This window comes from Puccinia triticina, chromosome 5A (assembly GCF_026914185.1).
Source record: "Puccinia triticina chromosome 5A, complete sequence".
NCBI lineage: Eukaryota > Fungi > Basidiomycota > Pucciniomycetes > Pucciniales > Pucciniaceae > Puccinia > Puccinia triticina.
Window position 1 is genome coordinate 181,601 of NC_070562.1, and position 19,282 is coordinate 200,882.

At 47.2% G+C, this 19,282-nt stretch overlaps 1 protein-coding gene across 1 annotated transcript; it reads right to left on the reverse strand.

Moving 5' to 3' along the window:
* Nucleotides 1–18,483: 18,483 nt before the first annotated feature.
* PtA15_5A26 (uncharacterized protein) lies at nucleotides 18,484–18,856 on the reverse strand (the record flags this gene model as incomplete). The annotated part of the gene is made up of 2 exons (XM_053169012.1): nucleotides 18,484–18,542; nucleotides 18,616–18,856. 2 exons carry the CDS (start codon nucleotides 18,854–18,856, stop codon nucleotides 18,484–18,486), a joined length of 300 nt encoding a protein of 99 aa, XP_053020011.1.
* Nucleotides 18,857–19,282: the final 426 nt, after the last annotated feature.

Below are 19,282 nucleotides of genomic sequence, written 5' to 3' on the forward strand. Positions count from 1 at the left end.
GCGACGGTTGAGAAGGGCCTCAATCTGGTGAGGGCGAAGAAAAGCAAACTCGGTGATACCGTAATCACCACGAACCGCGGGCGAAGGAATGCGAGGGTACTCGGGGTTACTACGGTAACCATCTTCTGATAACCCGTCATGCTCATGATCGGAACTAGTGGGAGCAGCCTCCTTACCGCTCTGAGGGAGGTCAGGATGATTATCAACCTCGATTGGCTGATGATCGGCAGGCTCAGACTTGCAAGGAACCATTGGTTTGGACATCCAGTCTGGCAATTGGGTCCAAGAATCGTCGAAGGCGATTTTGTTAGATGAAAAATCCTGGAGAAAGAAAGAATTCAACAACTGAGCATCACATGCGACGGTCAAACAGCAAGCAATAAAAGTCTACATACTGGGACAGCAGGACTTTCCAAAACCTTGGCTGGATAGACCGGAGAATCAGCAGAAGAACGACGACCGGGAGTTCGAGGTTGATAAGTGGGCGACTCCCACGCGGAAGCGGTTGTATCTACAGAGATGGCAGGATATGGGGTTGGCGTTCGGTATCAAGGATGAAGGCCAACGAGGCCAGGCGGTATTGCCAAGCCGTCGACCTCTGAGGAAGGAGATGGGTGAAGCACTCTTTCATTGCTCGAGGGAGCAGAGACATCTTGACCCGAGTTCACAACCTGAAGAAACAAAATCAGCACCCAAAATCATATACAGAAGTAATGTGGAACTTACTCTCTTCAAGGTATCCATTGTTGCATCGCCAACGATGATCTCGCGAAGAGCTTCTGGGGAGTCGGAGCAAATATCAGACATCACCAGCGACTGGGTGAGGTAGTCACGGCGCTCTTGGGTCCAGTTCATGCGGCCAGACAATGCGCGAGCTGCTTGCTCAACGGGGGTAGCATCAGCATCCTGGGAGAAGAGAGATCATTATCAGTTTTTTCTCTCTAAAAAGACAATAACAAAACGTGAACAACTTACCCCAGGGAACGGCTGCCCTAATGGATGATGATTAAGCAAATTGCGATCAAACCCGAGGGGATCGATGGACGGGTAATCAATATATGAGCAGGAGAGCACCTCAGTACCAATCAACGAGTGGTGTTGAATAAAGAATGCACTCTAGTTGTAACGGAACTTGCACAAGGGCGCAAGCTGTATGGATGAGATGCGCGGTCTGGAAGAGGAAACATGACTGCTAGTGAAGACTTTGATGCAGAGGTTGTGTTGAATACTGTTGCAAACGAAGGGAGGATGATGAGCTGCTCTGATTGCCAGGGAAAGAGGCCTTTTTATAAGCCAGCCCCTCAAGCACACACCACAAAAAAGAAACACAACTCACCCAGCGGCATCTCGACGACAAAGGGCTGTTTGGCGATGACAAAGGGCTGCAGGCCCCGCGATCTGGACCTTTGATCTTGAAGAGGCGGGGTAGTTTTGAGGTAATAAAGACAAATGCCTCTGCAGTTAAGCAGGGCATGACCTCGACAAATCAACCTGGACATAGGGACTATGAAAGGGAAAATCAGCGGGGTCAAGCAAGCAAATAAGCAATATAAACAAATAAATACGTACGTCGTGGTGCACCCGGCTCCGAATGTTTGGACTGTCGGCAGAAGATCGCAGAAGGCGGTCGGTTGGTTTGGGTTTGTTGGAATCAGTCTGGCGGCGAAATCGACGGATCGGCTCTGAGGCACCGCGGGCGCCTCAAAGGAATCCGTCCCAGGAGAGGGAGGAGGTGGTCGGCGAAGTCGGCTTGTGAGTTGTTGGAGGTCGTTTGGATTGAGAAGACGGCGGAAGGGCGCGAAGTTTGGTCCCATGCAGCTCGAGGCTGCAGAAGCGAGCTCCAATTCGATCCTGAGGCTAGCGGTGGTAGGACCCTGGAAACCCCCTATAAATGGGGTAATGTAAAATCCAGAATTTCGCCAAAATTCATACATTTTGTGACTTGATTCATACACAGTTCATGCCTACACTCAGGGGATTTTTCAGTTTTTCATACATTTTTAATGCCTACCATTGCTGCCAAGGGGGGGGGGGGGGGGGGGGGGGGGGGGGTGGCGCAGAAGAATAAAATCTTGCTTCAATTTTGCAAAGTTTCCATTTTTCTTGTCCTCTATGCAAAAAAAGAAAACAATAGGAGGGTTCAATTGTGGGCTTAAGAATGCCTTCTGGTGATTTTCAGCTTAAGTTTTAAGAAGTATTGAGGGAAATAAAATTGGTAAAATTGACTTTTGATGCCCTATGCCAATGGTATAGGCCCTAAGACAAGGGGGGCTGCTGAGGGGGGGAAGGGGCTTTTCTGTTGCACTCTCAGGAATTTCATACATCTTAGTTACTACCCTCCCTTACCCAGGAAAAAATTCATACACTTGAAGTGCTTACCATTGAGGCCAAAAAAGCCCATTCATACCCTTTTTGTGCCTACCATTTTGGGTTTTTGCCAAAAAATTCATACATTTTCATTACCCCCATTTATAGAGGGTTTCCAGGGTCCTGCGGTGGTGGAGGCGACGACAGCTTGATGAATCGTGGGCAACGAAGTCGAGTATTCTCTCTGAATCTGGGAACCCCACTGCGTAGAGGGTTGCGACAGACTCTGAGAGAATACCCCCAGCTATGTGTCGGGAGGATTATCTACTGTTGTGATCCGAGTCGGACCTCAGGTATGGTCGGAGCCAAACACGATCGGCCGGCATCGCAGACGGGGGGGGGGGGGGGTCAGAAAGACTGGACGGGTAGCTCGCGTCCCCGATCACTACTCGACAACAGAACGGGCGGGCGCGATCAACACAGAGCACCCAGGCCCAGGGCCCGTTTACTCAGGAACAGCGTACGGGTCCCCAATCAATACTCGTTGACCTGGGCTTGCGGCTTCAAGCGCGCGCACTCTGGAGTTCTAGCGCAGCGACTACGTACAACGGCGACACAAAGTCACATGCTGCAGAACTGCGCAGCTGCGCAGCTGCGGACTGCGCACAGCACTTCAACTCCCAGACATGAAAAATTTTCCAGCTCACAAATCAACTCAAAAATCACAAAATCCAATTTTTGTGCAAACTTCACTCCATGGTACCCCAGCGACAAAAGAAAGCCAATATTCCAGAATTCTGGAATGACAGCTGTGCAAACTCAAATTTCAAGCTTTCAAAACTCAAAAGGTAGCACTTTTTCACGGCAAATTGTCTGGGGACAGACAATAAGTTGGGGGAGGATGTGGTATACAAAATGGGAAAAATCAAAAGTTTTTCTTTCATTTGCGTAATTAGTCATAGAATGCCTCACGGTACGACCATATGGACCCCAGAAATGGAATCTACGGCCAAATTACCCCCTAGTCCCCACTGGAAGCGTAGCCAGAACCCCACTACACTGGAAGTTAGCCCTTTGGACAACCTGTAGCATCCCATCAAACCCCTGTCACGCATCTCAAGTCACCTTTCCCTCACTATACACATACACACCCATATGTTCCCTGCTACACTCTAGCTCCACTGCATATATTAGTTTGTATTTGTTTGCCATCCGCATTACATCATGTAGCACTGCCCCTGCGGCTGTGCCCTGCAACCCCATTGTTCCCCGCCTCATTTATGCACCTCCTTGCATAAATTAAGCACAGCCTCACTCATGCACGCACCCCTTGCATAAATTGTACACAGCCACTCCTGTATTTGCACAGCCCCCCTGGAGCAAAAATCCCTCACATTTGTCTATATAAGGAGCTCTCCCCCCCCCATTTTTGTTCCTCAGTCTATTAATGATCAGTGATTTACTCACCACCTATACTCATAACACTTAAAACTTACTACTACACTCATAACAACCCTTACATAGCAATACAACCTTATACTGTGTCTTGAACAAACTCATCTTGAGCATACCACACCTATCACCTTATTAAAACTTGCCAAGCGGAGCTTGGTGGGTCTTGTAGCTGGTAGTATAGAAGGGCAGAGCTTGCAACTCCTTCATACCCTTCTCCATTCAGCAAAAGGGTTTCACAACCACTTTTGAGTCTTACATCGGTGTGTCTAAGCTGAGGAGAGAGGAAAAGAGGGATAACTGACCTCTTTAAATATCTTTTGCTATCTCCTGGTTCGATGGGGAAGTCTCTTCAATGACTACGGACTGGGGCGGTCCCTATCGCTTGAGGATCAATCAACTTGCAATGGTGCTGTCGATATCTGTCCGTTTATTCTTGAACTCGATTGGGGTGGTTGTTTATTGATGTCAATTGGTTTATAGCGCTCAAACTCGGATGGGATCTTTGGTTGTCTGGAGAATCCTAGTTGGGGATAATTTCTTAGTTCTCAGACATCATCGGATAAGTGACACCTGTCACTTAAATGTCATTGACAGGAATTTATTTAGCTCTTGCGCCCGAGTGTAGTTTAGTATTCACCCGGACTATATTTTCAATACTCACTACTTTTCAACTTAAACTATATGTACATATAGTTAATATGTATTTATTATATATTTATATTATCAGTGACATGTTACATCTATGTCTGTCACAAAAAACCCATGAAATATTAATTAATATTATTTATAATTATTTAAACAAGTGTTACACTGGCTTGCGTTGCTTAGCCGGCTGACAGAGATCCAATACAGATACAATGTATTGAGTGTCAAATGGATCTGATATCAATCAATACCAATATGTGTATTGGATTGGATGCAGCATTGCATATGATCTGGCAAACAAACTTTGGGACTAGGCTAAATTTTTTCCTTGAATGAATTTGCAAGGGTTTGGATAGGACCCTGGAAAGCCCCTATGGAACACAGTAACAAAAATTTATGAATTTTTGGTCACAAAACAAAAAATGTACGCACCCCAGATGTATGAATGGGAAATTTGGCGGATAAGGTACTCACCCCAATTGTATGAAGTTTTTTGGGGGACAAGGGGGGTAGTAACCAAAAATGTATGAGAATGAGGATATGATGCCAGGGTTTTTTTTGCACCCCCCCCCCCCCCTATATTGGTCCAGCTCTTCCTGTATCAACCACATATCCCAATTGCGGCTGGTTTCTACACTTCCTTGCCAAGTTCCGGGATTTTTGTGCATCTTGAAGTAGCACATCTACACCATTTATTCCCAGTCACCAAAGGCAATATTACGGATGCTGGTGGGAATTGTGTATCCATCTCCCAGAGATTACATTCTCTTCTTATTACAATGTCTCAAATTGCTTTTCTAGAACACTGGCAGAAAATTTTTTTGAAGATAAAAGCTCTCAAAAAAAGCAATAAAAATGTAGATGAAGAGTAACAATCAGTTGTTGATGATAGTCTATGCATTTTTCTACTTGAATGTGAAATTTAAAATATCTTCTTCTTCCATTTTTTACCTTTGTCACTGCTCCTCTGGGTATTTAGCAGAAATGGCTACTCAAAAAAGTATTCCTGGGAGTATTTCTTCACGCCCTGGCAAAAAAAATGTACGCACAAAATTTGTATGAATTTTTTGAAAAAGCTCTGCACCTACGCACAAAACGTGTATGAATGGGCTCAAAAAATTAGAGTGTTCAAAGTTGACTTGCATAAAATCATAACACCATAAAATCATAAAATTCTGAGCTGAAAAAAAAATGTACCACCCAACCACTCAAATTAAAGCAACATTCCTAGAATGGTACATATAAAATCATCACTTGAAAGTTTTATGATTTTGTGATTTTATGTATTGAAAATTTTATGATTTCAACTTTGAACACCTTAAATGTATGAATTTTTCAAAAATCTTGGAATTTAGGTTACTGTGTTCCACAGGGGCTTTCCAGGGTCCTGTTTGGATCAACTGTGACAAAGATGTACTCTAATGCCCAGAAGATCACACTGCGGACATCTAAGTGTTGCTGCTGCCTGCCGCAACATCATGCACCTGACCGGTCCTCATATTCCCTCCTTGAAGGATTGTTCCCGCACGCGCAGGAGACATCCTTCAAGGGTGTGTTCCACCCAACCAGCGGCATACAAAACTTGCCAAACATAGCGGTTTGGCTGCCATTTACAGTTGATCAACCTTGCAAAAGTCAATCAACTTTGTTCCTCTTGTCAACATTTTTTCATATCCCCCCAAGGACCTAACCTAAGAGCTGGTTGGGGTGGTTGAGAGGGATGTTGTCAGATTCCGACTTCGTCAAAATCCAAACTTCAAGTCGCGCGAGGTATGGCAGCCAAACTGCCATGTTTGGCAAGTTTGGCATGCCACTGGTTGGGTGGAACACACCCTTGAAGGATGTCTACCGCGCGCGCGGGAACAATCCTTCAAGGAGGGAATATGCCAACTTCTCAGGTGACATCATGTTGCTTACATTGGGGGTACATGCGCAGTCACGCGGGCCTGATTTGTCATGATGTTGCAGCATCCGGTGTAAGACTCAAAAGCAGTTGTGAAACCCTTTTGCTGAATGGTGAAGGGTATGATGGAGGTGCAAAACTCTGCCCTTCTGCTATCAGATCACAAGACCCACCAAGCTATGCTTGGCAAGTTTTAATCAAGTGATAGGTCTGGTCTAACTCCAGATGAAGTTGTTTGATGATAGGTATGTGAGATTTGAGAGTGAGTTCAGTAGTTATTTGCAAATATACGGGATGTAGTGATGTGTGGTGGTGATGGTAAGTGTGAAGGGTGGTATGTAAATAACTGGTGAGTACTGAGCTGGGGAGGAGAGAGCTCCTTATATAGACAAATTTGAGGGATTTTAGCTGAAAGGGGACCCCTGGTTGAGGGATTTTAACTGGCCTGAACAGGGGTTTGAGGGATTTTAGCTAGTGGGAGTAGATACAAGTGATGTCATGATACGTCAAGGGTACATCAATGATGTCAGAAGAATGCAGTAGGGCCGCATGAAGGCTGCGTAAAGTGACAGTAGACTGCATGAGTTGACAGGTGGATGCAGGGGGTGCATAAATGAAGTCTGAGGCTGCAGAGTCAGTGTGCGATGACATCATAATATGGAAATAGAAGAGTACTTGATAATATGTAATGACTGTAGTCTGATGGGGAGATGTATGTTTGTATCCTGTGATGTGTACAAGCATAATGCTGTGATCCTTGACTTGAGGCTTGTGACAGGCTGGTGACTGGGTATGTTGAACGTGTGATGGGTGTCCAGTGTCCAAAGAAGTGTAGGTTCCAATCCAGTGGGGTTCAGGTGATGCTTCCAGTGGTGACTAGGGGTAAAATTGGCCGCAGAATCCATTTCTGAGGTCTGTTTGATGGTATCTTGAGGCGTATTACGAGTAAATATATTTATGAGAAAAACTTTTGATTTTTCACTTTTCCGTCTACCACACCGGGAACCAGACCAAAGTGCCCGCAGCGGCAGGTCACACTGCGGGCATCTCGTTGTGGCTGCGGGCCGCAGCAACATCTGACGACTCAGTGGGGATTCAAACTGTGGGGAGCTGGGGGTACCAAGATTGCAAACCGTGGTAATCAGAGTGACATATACATAACCTTACTCATCTTATGGTTATGCATATATTCATAGTTGTCATCTGCCTACTGCGGCTGCGGCCTTGTTGAATGTAGTCTAGCTCGCCGCCTGGTACCGGTTCTACTCTTTCCTCACCGAGAGTTGGATTGATACCAGGCGTGCTCAGAGCTGATCAGCGGCATGTTTCTTGTTGTCAGGTTAGTAATCATACCAAGAGTTGGATCAATACCGGGCGTGCTCAGAGCTGATCAGCAGTGTGTTTCTTGTTGTCAGATTCACATCCTATCAGCTTCTTATAGGTTAAAAGCCGTATTCTACCAGCCGCTAACCGTGTGTTGAATTCATTTCTTGGGAGACCAGCAATTGAACGGTCGGAAAAGGAGGAAAGATAAAAGAAATCAAAGAAAAAGCGATTAAAGAGACTTTATAAAAACAACAAATCAAAAGAGAAAAAGAAGAAGAAGAAAGACTGCGGACAATCCGACAATTTGAAGAGAATCAGAAAAGATTGTACAAACAATTCAACCAACCTGCACAATCATCCTCCTCGGTAGATGTTGAAATGGCTGGACAACCGTCTGCAGAAGACTACTATCATCTGAAAGCCGAAATCAATCAACTATTGCTCCTGATCCCTGCACCTATACAACAATCTGAAGGGAACAGCGTCCTCAATAGCTTCCACAAGAAGCCTTTCAACCTTCACTATATGCACAACCCAAAAAAGACCCGACTTGCAAAAGGAAAGGCTAATTTCAAGGTCTGGGATCAAGAAATCAACCAAACTCTCAAGTACATGTTCAAAAACACCAATTAGTTTACTGCTGTAGAATCAAATTTCAAGTCCAGATCCGCCAAGGACCAAGCAGCCATCGCGTGTCTCCTACGGTTGACAATCGAGACATCTCTACTTGATATTGTGGACGGAACTAACTCGGACAACCCGTGGACAATCTTCACAAGCCTCAAGAGCCAATGCAATCAATCTGATCAACAACACAAACTCGACCTCATTAGTCAGTTCGCAGACTTCATGGCAAACCAATTGATTCTGGGAACTGACGTCAACCTAGCGAAGTGGAGCAAGGTTTGGGCTGAGATGGCTCAACTCAAGATATCTTTTGAGGAGATGGGCGGGATGTGCTTACAAAGCAGCTTCTCAGCGCCAGCCGGGATTGATCCAAAGACGTTTGAATTCGTGGTCGGCCAAAAACTCGAGACAGTGACTAACGTTTCCATGAATGATGTCATGACGTTAATCCAAGCAGCGACCGGGAAATCTCAGCAGAAATCTAGTACAACCATTGAAGATCACTATACCCCAATGGATCTAGATGCTATCAATGCCGTACGCACGAACGCCGGTAGATATGCCCCGCCACATTGTTGATTCCCTCAGCAATACCCGCAAAACAATTGTCAACCCGGGCCTCAGCAAAACAGATTGCCGACGTCTCAACCTAAACCACAGCTTTCAATTGAGAAAGCAATAGCATTTCGTGGTGTTCCCCTCAACAGTAATCTCACGGACAAATGGGGTATCCAATGCCACTACTGCAAGCAGAATGGGCATTGGTACAACAATTGCCCATTATTTTGGGAGTTATTCAACCTCCTCCTGATGGACACAACACCCCGGGTTTGAACTACTTACCTCCAGACCGCAATTTTGGCAAACACAACCGATTGCGTCAACTCAATGTCCCAGAGGTTAGTAACAGAAAAATTCTGCTAGACTTGGGTGCCTCGACTCACGTGAGTGGCTCGCTTGACATGTACATATCCCGTGAAGAACCCGCCATACCTAGGCACATCCTGCTTGCGGTGGCTGACTGCTCCGTTGATGTCAGATTCAAGGGGACAATCTCCATCCCGACGTCAAAGGGAACGGTGACGATTGAGGACGTATACTACTTCCCCAGTGTTGACAGTGTCATCCTCTCAGTCGGTTGTCTGACAGAAGTAGGATGGAAATTTAATTGTCAAGGAAGATCTGCAACGTTAACTAGCCCAACCAATGTTATCTTCAACACGTTGTATTGGAATTTCTGCTGGTTTTTGTCACATCTAAATCAATCTTTGAAATTAAATAAAATTACTCAACACCCTTCATTTGATCCATTCTTATGGCATCGGAGACCAGGACATGTTTCTGAGGAAGTTGTCCGAAAATACCTCAAAGATCATTACCCGGACGAAGTACAAGGCAAAATGTGGGAGTCCTTCTTCTGTACTCAGTGCGCAAAATCAAAGAGTCTTGACAAGAAATCCCCAGGTGGCAACTCTCTAATACCGCACATTAAACCGCTGGATCTACTTGTATCCGACGTAGCTGGCCCTTTTCCCCATGACATGTCTGGAAAACGGTATGTGTTAACCATGAGAGATCACGCTTTGACATACCTATGGTGTGACGTAATGACGGAGAGGAGTGAAGTCCCAGCAAAACTCATGCCTTGGCTTAATCACATCAAGAACACTTTTGGCCGTTTTCCCAAGAATTTGCGCTGCAACAATGCACCCAAATACACGGCATCATTAAAAAAACTCCTGGTCCCAATCGGAGTGGGTTTGGCGCTGTGGAACTACTCTTGGGATGAATAGAGCTGGAGAGGGAATGGTGCTTTAATGGGCTGCCTCTCTGGGAACAAGAAAAAGATGTAAGAGTGTGGACTCTTATGGAAAGGTGTGGCTATAGAGGATTCTTGAGGTATGTCTTGAGGTTTACTTTTCTACTAATCTAATATTTTGTACACAGATAAAAAGCTTGTCCAATCTGATTTATTGACATAAGCAAGGCTAATGATAGGTGACCAGTGATCTGAATTACTTTGACAGGATCTGATGGGGAAAAAATGAAGAGGAAAACAACCCAGTTTATATACACAAGAAAGAGGAGCTATGAGGAAACAAGGATAAACTGAAGGGAAGCATAGAACATTCTACTTCTATAGGATGAAAAAGCCATGTGGTCAGAGTAGTGGGTCAAGGAGTCACATGATGGTGTAATAGTGGATGGGGATGATGCCATCTTCTGGGGGCTATGGTGCAATCTTCCTAGTTGGAGGAGGGGATATGCGAGACATAACAGGGGTAGAATATTCTATGATCTAAGATAGGAGGAGTTAGGTGTTTCAGGAAGTGTTTCAGGAAGACGTAATCTAAGGATCTAAGATAGGAGGAGTCAGGTGTTTCATCAAGTGTTTCAGGAAGTAATAATCTAGGTGGGGTTTGGGGCTATGTCTGGTATAATGTGTATCATGTTGGGTTTGGAGGGTGAAGGGTTTCAAGGTTGCTTATACATCTTTGAGCACATGGTTCTAAGGAAACACTAGAAGAAGGGGGTAACATGTGATCTGGGTAGATGTTTGAGACTAGGGAGAGGGTTTATCCAAGAGAGGGGGAGTGTGGGAATAGGAAATACTATTATCCAGGGTATGGCCATTGAGTGGGGATGTTGAGGGCCTTGGGCTTTGCTGACAAGGGGGCCAGAGGTATGGGATTTAGTCTTGAGGTGTGACAGCCTTGTGATTGATGGTTGCTGGTTTTCTGGGTAGATCAGGATTGGCTTACCACAGCGCCGGTACCTATTTATAGTCCAGAGCAAAACGGAGAAGCAGAACGAGTTAACCATACCCTGGGCGATATGGCAAGGACAATGCTACACGAATCACAGATGCCACAACCTTATTGGAGCTATGCGTATAAACTTGCCGCTCACATCCACAACAGAGTACCAAACAAGAAGATTGAATCCTGCCCAGTTACTGCGCTGTATGGAATCGTCATAGACCCCAACACCCTGTATCCATTTGGTGCACAGGCAATCGTACATGTTCCAAAAGAGAAACGAGACAAGCTGTCCAACCAAGCAATTGAGGGACAACTGATTGGGTATCTGGTTTCAGGAGGCGGTTGGCTTATACACTTGAATCACGACGGGCGGATTCTCCACTCAACATTGGTTATATTTCCAGAGTTCCAGAACTTACCAGTCAAAAAGAAAGAACCAAAGAAAGGCAATCTAGATTTGATCCTAAATCAAATTGTATTGAAACTCGGCAAAGAAGACACGGAAGTGAATGCAAAGGCTGAACAAGAGGCAATGTCAAATCTTCCGGTAACCCAAGACAGACAACTACCCAATAACATCAAATCAGCACTAGCGAACCCGGAAGCAGCCAAATTGATCCAAGCGGCAAATCATGAGATTGACAAGTTCTTCAAACTTGATGCATGGGATGTTGTCAAACCGTTTGGTGGTGTGAAGCCTTTGGGATGTTGATGGGTGTTTGTCATTAAACCAGGCAAGAGAGAAGGTGACCCAGAGATCTTCCGCGCTCGGTACGTCGCAAAAGGTTTTAACCAGGTGATGGGCCGTGATTGCAATGAAACATATGCGCCCACAGCTTCACTGGTCACTCTGCAAATGCTAATCTCACTGGCAATCAAATACCATTACCCAATGGCGACTTTCAAAGTCAGCTTGGCATATCTCTAGAGCCCAATTGATGATGAAGTGTACGTCCAACCTCCCGTGGAATTCAGACCGGAACTCAAAGGAAAAATCTCAAAGCTCAAGAAAGCCATAGTGGTATTCAAAATTCACATCATAAATTCAATGATGCATAAATCATAAAAACTGATGACAAAAAATTTATGGACCCCCCGAACCCCTAACCTCCCCCCCACATAAATCATAAATACATACGTCCGCTCCACCCTCCAGCACCACAACTTGTCCGCTCCACCCTCCATCCCAGGTCTTTGCCTCTTTTAGTCAACAAACAAATCCAAATTGCAATGTCTGAATCAATCCAATTGCCTCTATTGACTCAATCTCAATCACGGTCCGTGGACTCTATGTCAACCAGCTCAGCGCACCGCCGTCGCCAACAAGCTCGTTCAGCAGAGCGCAGAAACACGAGGGAATCAAACGGTCCCACCTCAGGCGGGCAGAGACCCATGGTCTCATGGACTCGAGACCGCAACGCGGATGGAAAGTCCAGCCTTGATCTCATTGTTGATTGGCTGACTGTACAAGGCAACTACGACCTCTGGCGCAGCGGACGAGTAAGCAAGCAAGATGTTTCTGAAAGGATTGTGACTTACCTTGTCAACAATGGTGCAGCACAACGTGAATGGCGCGGAGTCGAGCAGCAAGTGTGTACCCCTAGTTCAGCTTATGTGATGCTTGCAATTGATTATCTGAGTTTTTTTGGGCTGCCGGGCTTTTAGATCTTGACCCTTGAGAGAAATTTCCGTAAGGCTCTGGCATTTCAAAATCAAACTGGCCAGGGCATCATGGATGAGGCAGAACTAGAGCGGGCGCGGCAAGACGAGGCGGATTTAAATATGTCAGACATTGAGGACCATGTGGAAAATGCACAGAATGAAATCGAGGTGAAAATTCAAAAGAAATGCAAGTATTTCTATGAATTAGAACCAATCATGAAAGACCGGCCATCTTCTAGACCTCTGGACTTGCATGAACTTAGGCGAGGGGACAATACGGGTCTGGAAGAGGCACTCAATGTTGGGGGCACACAAAATCACCAGTCCACTCCCTCAGATTGGAGCAACAGCGGTCGGGAGGGCAATGATCGCCCAAACGATGATATGCATATTGATGAGAATGATGAGGGAATCAGACCCAATCAATCTCAGAACACTGCTCCTGCTGGCTCAACTGGCACACTTCCTCAAGGTTTGGAATCCTCCTCAGGCAGAGTTCAGTCAGCAACAGGCAATCTTGCAAGCCCGACCCCTCAACCTTTGCAATTGGAGAGTCGCACTCAGCCTCAGTCTCAGTCTCAGTCTCAGCGGCGCCTGAATTATGCCAAGCGGATTACCGATTGGATCTTCCCCACCCGCGAGGAGATGATGGCTCAGTCCAATGCTCAGTTATCCTTGAATCGAGAGCGCTTACACTCGGACATGCAAATGGTTCAGACCAACATTGAGCTGGCCGCAGCGTTTTGCCAAGGGATGCAAGCCGATGCGGATAACCAAGAACGGATGGCACTTCAACTCCAACAGCTCCACTTGGATATTGAACATCGACAGCTTCAAATCACCCGAGAGCAAGCAACCCTCTGTCAGATGGAGGAACAGTTGACTGGGCTGTTTGCACGAGCAAGGATGGTTTGAGAATTTCTTCAATCTGGCCTCTCTCTGTCTGAGCCAGAATCACAATGAACGGATTCTTTTGGTGAGCTTGCAGTGATCATTTGTCCTTCACAATTATCTATCCTGTGAAGGGCTTATTCTGATTCATTTTTATCAATTATGTTCTATCTGCAAGTCAGCTCAGTCTTGGCCAATTTATTCTTGAGACACAGCTTAGCCAAACACGTTGAAACAAGATAGCTTTCTCATTTTTTTTTTTTACAAGTCATCTCGGTATCGGTCCCTTTGTTTGGGAGACCAAGGTAATTAAAAAATATTGAAATGTCATGGTCATAGAGTACTGTGTTGTGTCTTATCAATTATCAAACAATTTAAGCCGAACTCAACCCATTTCAAAGACAGAATTTGCGAAAAAGGGCATCACGAAATCTGGTGTCTTCGCCGGAAACAGTTTCATCCTCCGCGTCATCATTCTGTTCAGAGTTTAGTGGCTGCCAAAGGTCGTCCCAGGTCGTATCGTTCTTTTGGATGAGAAAATTATGTAGGGTCACACATGCTCTGATCCAACAATTCAGACGCCGTGTATCTGCAGAGAAACTATCTTAAGGGACTGCCAACAATTTTTTAGCATCCCAATTGTATGCTCTACGGTAACTTGTTGTCGACTTGGCCTTGTTGAATCGCTGCTTCGGCTCGGGCAGAGATTGGCCACCCGACCGTTTGAACGCTGGTACAACCGTCGCCAATGCTGTGTAAGCTGAATCAGCCAAAATGTATTCTCCTTGAGAAAAGAAATTTGTGGGTTGGATGCAGAGCTTGTTTAAATAAGAGCGAATAACATTTTCAGCCGCATACACCGTTATTGAGATAAGATCAAGCTCTCTTACCTGAGAGTTTTTAAAAACCCTTTGATCGTGTGCACTTCCACACCACCCGTGAACGGCATAGATAATTCTCTTGCTTGAGTCACAAACAAACATAGAATTTACGGCGTATACCATTTTTCGCATCCAATAGTCTTCCTTGTGCTTTGTTGGAGCACTTGCAAGAGGAAAAATTGTGCCATCCACGAAGCCGACACATTGATTGAAGACAGTCCTTCCTTGACGTTCTGAGCAAGATATTGCGCGAGCTTCCGGACTCGGCCAATACACCTGCTGCTCTTCGAGTTTATCGATGATCGCCAAAATACAGCGGTTCATGTAATTTTCAACTGACCCCTCTGGGGAAACAACCATATGAGCTTTGGAAAAAGTACTTGGGCAAAGCCCATGTTATATCACTCACCACAGATATTGAAAAGCTGGCCAATAACAAGTGGCAAGCCACCATTTCCGGAGAGGCCAAGATGAGATAATGCGACTAAGAGCTGCCATTTGACTGGGGCTTGGGCATGGTTAGAATTATTGTAAAAGAAGTGATGGTCTTCAATTGCAGATACAAGGCTTACGAAACTTTCTAGGGACATCCGAGCCTATTAAAATCTTATGAGCTCGCATCAACAATGATCCAATGCATTGCCTCAGAAAAAAGACTGACCCATTTCATGAACATTGTTCCATTGGTCGCTGTTAACACATCAAATGTCCTTGGGAGTGTGTAAGAGCCAAAGCTCTTCACTGGGCTAGAGGGTTGGCACAGGGGAGACGAGGGTCTCAGGAGTTCTGATACCAACGTGGGGCTTGTATTGCACGTCTAGCTCAGGAGAGATGAGTAGTCAGTCGGGATCTCTGCTGTATATACAACTAAGTGGAAGGGAAATGGAAGAATGAAAAGGGGAGGCTCACCTAGCTCAGGAGAGATGAGTAGTCAGTTGGGATCTCTGCTGAGCTAGGATGAGACCGGGGAACAGGCTATATCGGATTGAAGTGGAGTCTTGTGAAAGGCTTGTGAAATCCGCGGCGCCTCCGGCGCGGGGGTTTTATAGTCTCCCCCCCTATATTGAAAGGGAAGGAAGCTTGAGTGGTTGATTGGGACAAGGGCGGTTGAGCGGCACGACGGTATTTTTGTTGGGTCGCAGAGGAGGATGGTCGCGAGCTTGCAGTGGTTGGAGTAGTGGAAGGCGGTGCGGTGGGGCGCGTCGCGGGGGGCTTTGGTCGGTCGCGAGTGTTTTTAGTGGAAACGGGCTTTTTGGTCGGGTGGGTAGCAGACAATTTGATGGTCGGGTCTATTGCGCAGACGAAAAATGTTAGAATTTTTGAATGGAGTCGGATGGTGAGCGTTCTATCGTGTGGAGTCAGGCCGGTTGTTGGCGCTAGGGGTCGCCGGTGCAATCCTGGTGGTTCAATCCTCCGACCTGTATGAACAGCGCCTCGTAAGCACCTACCAGCGTGGAACTGATGGAGTCTCGTCTGCCGGGGTGAATGGGGCCGGACGTACCCATCATCAGCCGAATCATCTTTGGTGAACTCCGCCGCCAGCTCGTTGAGCAAGGCCGGGTTAAATCCTGGGTAGTCCAGCATGAGCGCCTCGCCTTCCATGAAGGCTTGGCGTTCCGCTTCAATGATTGAATCCGTCGCTGTAGCAGCAACGGAGCCGAAGGACGAGCCGGGCGGTCCGACGCCTGTGTCGTCACGGAGGGAGGACTCTATGTCGTCAACCGTTGTTATTGCCGCCGCGTGATACTCATCAAAGTCGGTGTCGTCGTCGATCACGGCCGTTGGGTCCAGCAAGTCGTCCCCCTGGTCGGCGACTGCCGCTACTCCTGCCGGTTTACCAGTTGGGCGCCCAGGTTGTGAGAACCCGACCTTGGCTCCGGTTGCCTGCGGTTTGTTCCACGCCCTGGGGGCCACATAGTCTGCTGGCTTCGGAGGCACGATGAAGGAGGGAGGAACGTCGACGGGGCCGCGGTAGGCCGGACCAGGGCAAGTGCCGGCCGCGTTGCCGCAATATTGTTTGCAATGATGGCACTTACCCACCGAGTCCAGGTACGAGTGGATCCGCCAGATGTATTCCTCTCGGGGCAAGGAGCTCAGGGTTGATCCTTGTTGAGCTGTCGAGTTTGATCCTCCGAAACGGGAGCGTGGGGTCTTCTTAGGCATTGCGTTGTAACAGTTCCCTACCCTCCTGACGAATTCTTTGAATTTGAACTCCTCTGGCTTGAGTATGTCCAGCTTCTTGACTTTGTTCTCAAGCTCTTGGGGAAGACCAAATGTCATCCCCTCCGCGAGCTGGAAGTCGGTGAGTGAGGTGCCGTTGAAGTTAATCATCCGCTGGAGCGTCCGCGCGCGGGTTGTGTACTGATTAAAGGACTCGGAGTCCATCATCTTGAGGTAGCGGACCTCTCTCTGAAGGTCGGAAAACCATTGTGACGGTAGTGCCGCGTCGAACAGATCTGCCTTTACTTCAGCCCAAGATCTTCCAGTCATCTTCTGCGCCTCGGCTTGAAAGAAGGACAAGAGGTTCGTTTCCGAAATTAGACGGCCGATGATGAGGAGTTTGTCGTGGTCGTTGGTGACGTCTTTTGACGTGAAGAAGATCTCCACGGCGTTGATCCAAAGTAGAAAAGGCTCTACCTCCATGTAGGGACCTACGTACTTCGGCGCATCGGTTGTGTTGAATCGACGGTGATCCACTCGGTCCCTTGGTGTAGCTGTGAACCGACCCGAAGCCAGGGAGCTATCCAGGAGGCTTGCGAATGCCTCCTCCAGTCGGGCTGTACGATTGGCGGCGGCCTCCTCAGCTCTCGCCAGACGGGCCGCATATTCCACCCTATCCGCGTGAGCCTGAGTAATGCTGGCGTGTTGGGAGGACATCAGCATCTTCATGCAATCCCTTGTGGAGAGGCTGCTGGATGGTGGGGGTGGCGGCGGGGGGGGGGTTGGTTTGGAACCCTGTTTTGGGGTCTGTCGGTTGGCCTGAGTCCTTCGGCTTGGTTTCCTGTCCCGCTCCAGGATCTCCCGAGGCGCCCGTCGTAGTCGTGTTCGGCGGGGCTTGGAGGCTAGAGTCGGTCATGGAGGGGGGAATCATTGGGGAGGAGTCTTCCGCCGGGTCCTGCGGGTCCGGGCCGGGTGTGGGGAGTGGTTCTTGAGGGTCTACCGTGAGGGCGAGTTGTACACCAGAAGGGAGCGACGCTGGTGCGGAGCCTACTATCAGTGGAGCAAACGCGTGGGGCGCGATCGATTTGGTTTCCGTGGCTTCTAGGGGACTGTTGAGTTGGGCCGCGGTCGACGCCGCTTGCTGAAGCCTCCTTTGTTCGGCTCGTGCCCGCCGTAGGATATCCTCGGGATCGGTCAAGGGAAGGAGTTGATCGGACAAAATCGTTCGTCGAGTGGACATGAGCTGTCCACCGTTGAGTGAGGAGAAGAAGTTGTAGATCGGCAACTTTGGCTGGGGTCAAGAGGAAGAGTTAGGAGAACTCGATGAGTCCAGGAGTTCGTGAGTTCGGGAAAAAAAATGCGGGCAGTTCGGTAGTTTGTTTAGTTCGTGTAGTCCACGCAACGGAGTAGTCAAGATCCCGTCGTCAGTCGAACGGGTCCGTTGTGATCAAGTTCGGAATGAGTCGAGAGAAAGGAAGAAGAAGAAAAAAAAAAAAATCCTTCGTTGGGATCAGAAAAAAAAAGTGTAAGAGCCGAAGCTCTTCACTGGGCTAGAGGGTTGGCACAGGGGAGACGAGGGTCTCAGGAGTTCTGATACCAACGTGGGGCTTGTATTGCACGTCTAGCTCAGGAGAGATGAGTAGTCAGTCGGGATCTCTGCTGTATATACAACTAAGTGGAAGGGAAATGGAAGAATGAAAAGGGGAGGCTCACCTAGCTCAGGAGAGATGAGTAGTCAGTCGGGATCTCTGCTGAGCTAGGATGAGACCGGGGAACAGGCTATATCGGATTGAAGTGGAGTCTTGTGAAAGGCTTGTGAAATCCACGGCGCCTCCGGCGCGGGGGTTTTACAGAGTGAAGCGATTCATGGGTCGAGGAACTCGAGAAACCAGATATTGAGTTCTTGAGAGGTCATCAAGGAAACTGAGCAGCATGAGTAACCGGTTATTGCAGAGAAGATCATTATATTGAGCCCAGTTCCGTTCAAAAGCCAAACTCAATTGGCAATACTGAAAATTAGCCAGCATCAGGTAGCCATGCTGGCTGATGACGTTGTCGGGGAATTTCATCTTTTTGAGAATAGCGAGCTTCGTGAATGAAAACGAGAGTTTGTTCAGCGGATTGGACCAAAAGGGTTTGATAGAGAGGCAATCGGCCATTTGCATCTTCCATAGGCTTGTGACGAGCATGAATTTGACTTCCTCGTGGAGGTGTTGACGATCTGTCTTGTGAGACATAATCAAGGAGAAAGGTAACAACTGGCCGGGGTTGAAGGTGAGAGGTTCCCGCCTTCCTCCACTCACTCTTTTTCTCTCAACTATTTTTCTATTTTACCATTCTTCTCCACCTCTCTTATCCACTCACAATTCCAACTCAATCCATGTTGAGTATGTTACTCAGGTTTTAGTCTTGTATCTTTTATTCTGCTTCTCCCATGTCCCGCATCTCTCACACACATGTCACAAGATGTATGTAGTCTATCTGAGGCAGCAGGCGTGGAAGGATCCTTTCACTATCCTTCCACGACTATCGAACACCGCCCCGTACCGTGCCTGCTGTCCTCAGGTCAGTCTCTCTTTTCTTTTGTCTTTTGTCTCTTTCCCTTTTCCTCTCTTCTTCTTCTTTGTTTTCCATTCCACTTCATTCTGATCTGCAATTCACCA